This window comes from Triturus cristatus, chromosome 2_2, assembly GCF_964204655.1.
Source record: "Triturus cristatus chromosome 2_2, aTriCri1.1, whole genome shotgun sequence".
Taxonomy (NCBI): domain Eukaryota; kingdom Metazoa; phylum Chordata; class Amphibia; order Caudata; family Salamandridae; genus Triturus; species Triturus cristatus.
This window is the reverse complement of record NC_140582.1, coordinates 208382563-208392737: the sequence shown is the minus strand read 5'-3', so window position 1 is coordinate 208392737 and position 10175 is coordinate 208382563. Positions and strand designations below refer to the sequence as shown.

The 10175-nt window shown below is 42.5% G+C and overlaps 1 protein-coding gene across 8 annotated transcripts in view; it reads right to left on the bottom strand.

The window, feature by feature from the left end:
• Positions 1–206: 206 nt before the first annotated feature.
• The window catches only part of TMEM150C (transmembrane protein 150C), a 267221-nt gene continuing 257252 nt past the window's right edge, over positions 207–10175 (bottom strand). For all 8 annotated transcript variants that reach the window (XM_085641227.1, XM_085641231.1, XM_085641230.1 and 5 more), the window contains one exon: positions 207–2031. In XM_085641227.1, the coding sequence (XP_085497353.1) occupies positions 1823–2031 (209 nt within the window). In that variant the 3' untranslated portion in view covers positions 207–1822. The remainder of the gene's footprint in view (positions 2032–10175) is intronic.

The window sequence follows — 10175 nt, the reverse complement described above, 5'->3', positions numbered from 1 at the left end:
GCCAATGAAAGGCAAGTGGATGTGTTTAGTGTGATGCTGTTTGCAAGGCTAGCAACAAATCAGTGGGGTCAAATGTAGATCCAGATGGGCACAAACCTTGCCAGATTTTCTGGATATCCAAGTGAGATAAATGTACACGGTTAATCTAAATGAAACACACACTGCATGATTATTCAAAATCTGACCTGAATAATAAAATGAAATCGTTTTTGTTTAAAAACTCAATGTATTAACTGTAGCAAAATAAAACATATAGAAACAATTTTAGAACACATGTTCTTTGTGAACACAGAAGGTAAATGCAAGAAAAAATATCTAGGTCTGAACCAAAGGTTTGCCCAAACTAGCAGTTTTGTATATCTCGGCTGCAGGCAGAGAAGGTGCCGCCACTTACGATATTCTCACAAAGCACAATTCAGTTTAAATGAGAACAAATTCCACACCATAACAAAAAAGCCAGCTCATGATTTTTTTTTTAACTGTCCGGAGAGCAAGCAACAAAAAATCCTGTGTCCCAAATCAAACACAAAAAAGCATCTTGTAAATTTCGACAGTGATTTATGTTGTCCAACACAGGACACACACATGGTGATTGTGGCCAGCAAGTTGCCTTGTTCACATACAGGACTCAAATTTTCCTGTTGCGTTGGGTCAGTGGTTTAGAGATAGAATTTACAGTGTTCCTCATACAGGCTCCAGAAATCATTGCAAACAATTCTTATGAAGATGTTTGCCTACTTCACCAGAAGTGATACTACTACTGCAACAACCAAGACCTATTCAGACCTGGATTATAAAAGATACTACGTTCTCTAGGGTAGAGTGTTCACTGTGGATCCAATAAAGCGCATCCATGCTAACTTTTCAGGACATCCACATGAAATATATTTACATACAACTGACCACAAAGAAATAATTTACAAAGTCAGCAAGTAGCCTCAAAATCTGGCATGGATCCCCATCTCGGACTAGCACTGGACACCTCTGATTGAAGGTCCATGGGGGAAAGTTGGAGTGGATGATTCCTTTCTCTTATCTTATTCCTGAAACTTGAGACTTCTTTGTATTATTGGGTGGAGGTTAATAATCAGAGCCGCCAATCTACTCCACTTTACCCTGCGAAACTAGGTTACTGTGTTTTTAGTGTTTATTACCTTGTTCCTTCAGGTTCTTAAGTTTCGATTCACATTTGAATTTACAGCTTATCAACGTTCACATTTTAAAGCAGGGCTTGTCAAGCATTTGCATACATTCTTAGCTGCCATCCAGTTGTTGGCCTTGCATTTCTAATATATAAATCAGTTTCCATTTTAAATCCATTCTTTTCTAGGAATAGGTGTCTAACGCTATGTGGTAGCGGCCTTCAAAACCAGTCACTCTGTTGGTGACATACACGTTTAGGCTACATTCATTCAGTAAATGGATCTGCGGGGAAAAAAACCACTAGCGAACCGGCACATCTCCTGGCTCTGACTGCTTGATTCTGTTTGAGCCGTTCAAAGTGCCCGTTCTCCGCTCCATACCTCCTCCTGTAAGCGTACAAATTAACTAGTGAAATGGAATGCATAAAACTTTTCAAAATTCTACAACCCCTTTTGCACATGCGTAAAAAGGATCTTCTTTAAAGAAAGAGATCTCGCCTCCGATTCGATCAAAAAGCTGCGTAAAAAAAGCTGCATCTGCCATACAGGCTCTTGGCAATATATCTCAAGCATCTGTGTATTTCCATGTGTAATTTGTGCTTGAAGATGAATCGGTCATCCGCATCCGTCCACTACTAAAACAAGTAAAATAACAACAAGGAAGGAAGGAGAAGAGGTGCTTAAACTTGATCAGTTTGGTACTCCGATGCTTCAGACAGATTTTCAGAGAAGGTGAGAAAATTCTCGTGAAATTCGGTGCAAATAATCTCAAATCTGTAGTGCCGGAACTCCACTGCAAAGGTGCCAAAGTAGAGCAGAAAGCCCATCACCAGCGTCCACTGGATTCTCGCCGCATGCATATGTAGCTGCTCCGCCATCAGGATGAAATCTGGGGAATAGGTCAAGGGACAATCACCACAAAAGAGGTGAAGTAAGGCTGGTCTCTAGTTCTATGAAATTCTAAGAAAATATTTTATACATGGAGCAGGAAACAAGTTGGGGTTATTTTCTTATCTTCAGCATAGAACTATGGAAGATACTAGCCACAATGCAAACAAATATAGATTAACATTCCACAGTACCCAATCTTTTCTTTGTCTCTAAACATCTTTTCTGAGTAGTTTGCAATTGGTTGCTGGCAGTGACTTTACAGGGCGCCGTCTCATAGCTGAAACTATGTGTCACACTGTGTCAATTCAACACAATATAAAGTGTAGCAGAGGGTACAGAGAGCGCATTGAAACAAATTGACAAATCTGCTGTGAAGCTCAAGTGTGGTGGCCCATTGCAGCACCCTGTTCATTGTGGTGCTGTGGAAGACCACAACCAAAAAATAACTTTTGCTACACTTCACATCATTTCTTTTTACTCAATGCCTGTGATCTCTGTACATATTTATATGATACCTCTCAATGGGGGAATTCGGGGTGTCAGTCACAGTGGGTCACTTGAAGTGCGCCTAATGATCCCCTGGCTATATGCGGTTTGCGCAAGACCTGCGACATATGTTCTTTATTTTGTATTATGAATCGATTTCATTGGTACTAACCAATCATGGAAAGGCCACTGGTAATCCCAACTTGATTTACATACATCAGCTTGCATGAAAGCAACTCTTGGAAGCAAAAGATGGAAAACAGCGGTTCTACTGATGTATCATTTTAGAAAGTGTTAAGTGCCGGAGAAAGCAACCAGGCTGGGGTGGATTCCAAGGCCTGGCTTCCACTGTAGCCTTGGGTGATTTTACAAGCCAGAATTTCTGGTCAGTAAAAACAGATTCACTGTTTCTGCACCCAAGAAAACCAGGTGCGGAAACAGTGTGCCAGTCGTGGTTGAGCAAAGCGGAATTCCATCAGAGAGGAGTGCCACAAGCCACTTCCGCTCTGCCCAACTCATAATTGGGGCCTATGCGGGAAATGTTTTTAGGGCTTGCGTGAGTGGCCAGAAAGGTGTGCTTTTCTCGCCTTGTAATAGCAGATGGTGGTGTGTTGGATGAAGGACATAAGAGATAGACACCAAGTTTATGTTTTATATTTTGTTGGTACTGTGAGTAACTCTGCAACTCCCATTTTATGTTTATAATTAATTTAAATTCTGAGACAAAGTGTTATATGTGGACTGTGTGAAAGCTGCCCACTCCAAGGCCTTATGGATCTGGGGAATGCGGTGTTGAAGCACTGGGAGGCAGAGACAGAGATCTGTCAGTATGTCAAAGTTTACCATCATCCTTTATGAGGCTGTTGAAATATGTTCTCAGCTATAGGATGCCAGCTGATATAGAACAAGTCAGTTCCAACAGGCGTGGACCTTGTTAAAGTCCTCCAGTGGCCAGCAGCACATCTCTTTAGTCTAGCATGCCTGTCCAGTGGCTATTGAGTGACTATTTCCAGTGGACTGGCTGATTACATGCTGTTCATATAGGCGACATCAAGATTGCATAGTTAGAAGTTATGGTTTGCTGTAACGACCAGATAGCTGGTGGGTGGGGAAGGAAGACAGTGTCTCTGGTAACGACGAGTTACCTGGATCCATCATATTATGGGGAATTAGGCCAACAATGCCACCTAAGAACTTGTGGTAATACTTCAGTACGGCCATACATCAGTACAAATGTTGGTCTGCGTAGTGCTGAGCCCTTTCACATTTCTGCACTCACACTTGTAAAACATTTTTTATACAATATTTTGAAACATATTTTTAATCCTTTTTCCACCACATTATTAAAATGGACCCAGAACATTAACTGCACACCACACACGATGTTAAGACAGAAAGTTGTCCTTGATGTTAATGATGGAAACGACTCTGTCTCTGTAGCTTTCTCAGTTACCTATCAATTCTTCATAATATTCAGATTAATTCACCCCGATAAGTGTTTTGGCCTTCAGTATTTTTTTTTAAAGAATTACAGACAGCACTGCCACTTAGACACTCACTTGGATACCCCTGCCTGAGGAGCTTGTCCAAGAGCCAAGCTTCCTGGAGAGCAGGCAAAGACCTGAAGTAAAACACCCTAGGCAGCCTGCTCAGGGATGTTCTAGCCAGCACCATACTATGATCAATTGGGTAAACTAGGCCTGTTTAGGGATGGACTACTTGGCCAGACTTGCCTGTTTCAAGCAAAAGGTTTTCACTCTGCATGGGAACATCCAAACAAGTTTGTGTGCCTTTCAGGGAAGTCCATTTCCGAAGTGGCCCTTTCCACCATGCAGAATGAAGGCCAAGCTGCCCCAGCAGCTTTCCCCCTAGTGGTCGGATCGGAATAGATGGCGGTTGGGTGGTGCCAGACCTGGATGCGGTCTGGAGCCCCTAACCCAATGTGTAACACAATTACCCTTTCTACACCCAATGCATTTTTGAAGCAGGTTACAGCAGTTGTTTGTGGGATGCCCCAGCTGGGTCATGCTAGTGGTGAGGTCAGAACCCCTGTGGTCTCACTAAGGCCACACCATGGCCCTGCCTCTCTATTCTAGCGTCGCATAGCAGGAAGTGGTGCTGGTGCTCGTGGGATTGGCATGGCTACTGAACTCCTGCAGACAGCAGGGCCTCCACCTATGCAGGCTCCTGAGAGGTGTGAATGTCGGTCTGGGATGGGCACGAGTATAGAGCTGGCCCAGTTTTTATGGAATTTTTATTAACAATTATAACTTTTTACTATAAATAGAATTCTCTCAATGGAAGTTATAGGAGTTGGTAACTATAGGAGTATATCTTTGTAATATAGTGAAATTACATCCTCCCAATCATGGTCCTTCCTTACAACTTTAACCAGCACAACTTTCCTAATACAGCATGCCAGGGGTTTGATATCAAGGGCAAATAAATGCAAGGACAGGGGACAACCCTGCATTGTACCACTGTTCAGCTGGAAGGGTTCCGGCATTGTTCTATTGACCTTTACCATTGTCACTGTACAGGACAGCAACACCCAGGACATAATGTCCGACAAAATCAAATCCATTTCAGAACAGCCATTAATAAAGGCCATTGCACAGAATCAACATCCAATGATAGAACCACCGCAGGCCTATGTTTTCTATGGTACCACCGTGTTAGGCACTTCCCACATATTCCTTATGAAGTATTTTGGTCACAAAGGTTCCCATGAGTAGGGAAGGATCAGAGTGTGCTAGGAACATGGTTACAGGTTGAAGCCGGTGCTGCGAGTGTAGCCTCCCCATTCTGAGTACCATGCTATCACCATAAGCAGACGCTTGAGGAAAGGCAGATCTGATCAGCAATGAGAAACCTTGTGTTTCAATTTTGAATACTTGTACTAACTCCAGCAACACAGGAACCTAGGGCGCTCATGATAAGGTCAAGTCTGCGCCCAATGGCTCCTGGTTTGTTGGTCTCGGGCAACTGTCACATTCACCAGAGAACAGGAAGCGGCATAGAAGCTTACCCTCTGGGAGAGACGCAGCAGTGTCAGCACCAGACAGCCAGCCGTAGGGAATCTGCATGTAGCTGATGATTTTGAAGGAGGCAGTGGTAGGGAGCGGAGCGTTTGCTGGGGTGTAGCAGACCCCACAAGATTTTGGCTGAGATAACAGCACCAGAGGATTTAAGCAAATCGAACCCCACTTCGGCTTCGCTGTCCGGCCCTGTGGCGGTAGGAGGATGAGCAGTAAGGTCTTTAGACATGCAGGACTTTTCTGGCCACCCTATCTTAAAACTCAAATAGCAGGAAAAGTAGTTTCTACCAGCCTTCACAAACAAAAATTTCACAATTATTACCAATTAAGGTCTGCTGATATGGGGCCAGAGGTTCTGGAGAGCACCCAATAGCTTTATCTGGCGAAAGTAAAACCTAACCAACATCTTTTAGCATATAAAAACATGCTGAGACTGACCCAGGTCGCAGGGTTAGAACTGCTAGTGAATCTTAAGCTCTGTACAGAGTTAAACACCAGAAACTCAAGCATAGGTCTCCTAGGCCAACACTCTTACTCAGATCAGATTTTTGGATTGCAGAGGATGCCCAGGAGACAATAGTGTGTGCACTAAAGCTTCTGTATGCCCTAAATAGAGCTCTTTGTCACCAAGATACCCATTCAGAACTGAACAGGGATAGGAACACAGAGTCAGATGTGATAGCTTTAAATACTGACATAATCAGGGCAGCAATTGAACCTGAGCTTCATGCTCCCAGGATAAACAGAGGGGCTCTGGAGCCCTATACAGAACAGCCCCAAATACACTCATAGTCCCGTTTCCTTTTACTGTACGTAAAGAAATCCCACTCCACCATATGTGCAAAGCCCTGACCCAACTAGGATTTGAGGAGGAGCCAGTCACAACAGGCCTTTGGTTCCTATTAGAGTAGCAGGGGAGCAGATCGGAGGCAGTATAAGCACTGTCAGACCGCTGCTACAAGCAAGGAGGGATCAAAAAACATGCTGAAAAATATAGCAGGGCAGCTCACAAATAGATGTGTTATCTCACAGGCTAACCAGTCTGATATCCCGGATACGTGTCAAGGACTGGAAGGGAAACTAGATTATTTGGCAAGTTGCACTTCCACACTCCAAGACGCATTGACAAAATGTGTCCGTTATGTGGAAAGAAACTCACGAACTGGCCACTTTAAAAGTTCTGAATAAAACCATACAGGAGACACTTGAGAGGCTAGAAAAATAGGCCAGAAGGAAAAATATAAAAAAATAATGAATGTCGTGGAGGGAGCAGAAGGCACAGATCTAAAATCATTTGTAATTGGTACAATTCAAGATGGTCTTTTTAATGGAACTACGGCTGTTTTGCAAGGAGAGTTTGCTCTGGAGATTCAGCAAGTACACAGAGAACCATTTAGACTCACCATCTTGCTTTAAAGTCCAAGGTCATAGTATATCACAACTTCACTTGCACCATTTGATCCAATCTGTACTATGTTACTGACGAAAGACAGTGGTTTCTTGGAAATGAAATGGCTGAACTACAGAGTTTGGGGGCTAAAGCGTAACTGGAATTCCAAAAGTCAGTGAAGGCAATGCTGAACAACAAAATGCACCTTTTGAGAAGATCCTGAGATAATAATTCAAGACACTAAAACAGGAAAAACATAACAAGGAGTGTGAGGCCTGGTGTTCAGATCAGATTCTATGAAAGACAGACCCCTGTTTCATTATGAAATTATAACATTGATGGAGCTAAATAGAGGTAGATAAAGGTTTTTTCCCCTCACAGCATGATAATTGTGTTGTACTGTTTTTTTAAATATGATAAGCTAATGTACCTGCTTTCCCCCTCCTTATTCCCTACCCTTTGTATAAACCTTGGAACCTTCAGGTGGAGAATAATTGGAATGTTGGGATCCTGTCAGAGCGGTAAAAATGCAGATGGCAAGACTAAAGAAGTTTGTTGTTTGAACTTGAATACTCTTCATCTTACGTGTCCGGAGTCATCTTTTCAAATTGCGACGAGGGTGGGATGCTGTGCAGGGGGCAGCAAGACGTCTCCACCCCTGTGAAATAATTCTTGAAGGGATTTGTGAATATCAATTCTGAGGAAGCTGTGCCAGAGCAAGGATGGTAGGTTACAATGAGAATTTATCCCCCTGCTTTATGGTGAGAGATTAGCAGCTCATTAACTGGTGGTGACACACTGAACTGACTTTGGCTTTATGTTACACCAGTATATGTGCTAGATTATACCCCTACCCAGCCTGCGAAATGGTTGTTAATTGCCTAATAGCAGCCGTTCTAAGCGCAAGTTCTACTCCATTAATCAGAGACTATCAGCTACATTAACTGGTCTGAGGCGGGGCTAGAGTGGTGCGGCCAGTGCCAACACACCGGTTGCTGACTTCAGGGGGCACCGATTTTGCAAGTTTATATTGGTTTTAAAAGCACCTGCTGCTGCGCTCCTGCAGATTTTGTCTTCCCGGGTACCACCAGCGCTAAAGTCGGCCCAGTAACTGGGGGTAACACTCTGAATGACTTTGGCTGTGTGAGAAATCAGTACAGATTCAAGAATATACCCTCTCCCAACCGGTGGCATGATCATTAATTGCCTAGTAGCAGCTATTATATGTGCAAGTTTTAATCATCTGTGGCAGTAACTAACTCATTTTGGGACACGTTGCGACCATTGAATCTGTGCGGTTACAGACCCGAGACGTTTGTTGTTTGAACTTGAATAAAGACTTCATCTTACGTGTTAGGAGTCATCTTTTCAAATATACACTACCACACAGGTAGTCATAGACTATCTCACAATACATGCATTAGAAGACATACAAGTCGGAGAATACAACATGGCATTTCATCTTGGGAGGGGCGCTCAATGGTTGACGGAGGCCGCTAGATAATGGAGGGTTCGCGGAGGGGGAGAAAACAGGGTGGGAGCACATGGGGGGGGAATAGTCCTTTAATGCCTTTATTCATAAAATGTCTAGTCATGCCTATAACAAAGGGTTTTTGGATATATAGGTAATTGCTTGATAAGGTTAATCTCCTGGAACACAAATGGATTGAAAGTCAAGAAAAGACAGATGTACAGTAGAATATCTGAGGGGAAGCAGCGCACAAATATTCTCATCACAAAAGACGCACCTGGATGAGCTTGAACTTAATTGTTATTCATTAAGAAGTATTGGGTCTAGTCGTGATATGTACCTCTTGGTTTGGCAGTAATAAATGTGTAGCATTACTGGTGAGGAAAAATGCACATGAATGCTCTGAAGTAGACAAGAATGGCAGATGGTTACCATCCCGGCTGCAAATCGAACAACGTCAATTTACCTGTGTAGGATATTATGGTCTGAATTTGGACTATCTGTCCCCTTTAAAGCGCTTGGCTCATATATTATAATGCTCCAATTTTGTGTAGAGGTGATGCCATTACGTTAATGAATAACATCCTTGATCGGTCAACTTCCCACCCACACTGGAATCTGCCAAAAACAGCAGGATGCCTGAAAAATATTCCTAAGGACTTGAGTCTTGCAGATATACAAGGAGAGAGAGTGAGAGAGCAGGACACCAGAGAGCCTACTTTTTTCACAGTAAACAATATGGCCATAGTTTGTGGATCGATTATTGGTTGAGGGATTGGGAGTGTTGTTTAGAACAAGTAACTAAAGACACGTACATCCCATTCTTTCTTTGGGACCATGCCTCTGTAGCCCTGGAGCTAGGAATAGACAGGAAACATCAGTCCTGAAAGTGGACTAAAGAAAGGAGATTGCTAAATCAAACCTCTGTAGTTCAGAATTTAGAATTTAAATACACAAGTATTTTTTTTACATACACATAGATGGATAGATGGCTGGCTGTTAAAAATGGTTTGGGATGTGTATAAAGGATATCTGAGAGGTAATATTACTAAGGGGGTCTCTAAGCACGGAAAAGTAGAGAGGGCAATGGAGAAGAATCTCCTGATACAGATCAATAGACCGCAACCTCAACTGCCAGACCCACAACAAAAGTCGAAATATGAAGAGATTAGGAACAATCAAAACATTTTACATTGCAATGCAGATCCCTAATTGAACAAAAAACACTAGATGAAGCGAAAGCCAGGAATCTTAAAAACGTTGAATATGGAGATTAAAAAAAGTGTGGAAATCATTGCATGGAAAGGCAGGAGACAGGAAGCAAGCAATAATAATATTGGTATTTAGCATTCCCTGGGCCATCCACCAACATTGTGAAGTAAAAAGATTGGCTCAGCTTTTCATAATTTTTACTATCCAATATACAATGAAACGTCAACCATGAATATTCAAGACGTAAATGCCTGGCTTGATCACTCCCATTTCCTACACTTGAGCCACATGATCAAGAAAGATTTACTCAAGAAATAACAGAGGAAGAAATAAAATTTGCAATTTCTAAGGTATTAAAAACGGGAAAGGTGCAGGCCCAGATGGCATTGCAGGGTAAGTATATAAGATTATATATTATCGTGTAATCTCTGTATGGAAGGTGTTGTTCAACAACATACTGATCAAGAGACAAACCCAACATTCATTGTGGGGAGAAGCTTCTATAATTGTTCAATTAAAACCTAACAAGAACTCAACTAAGTGTG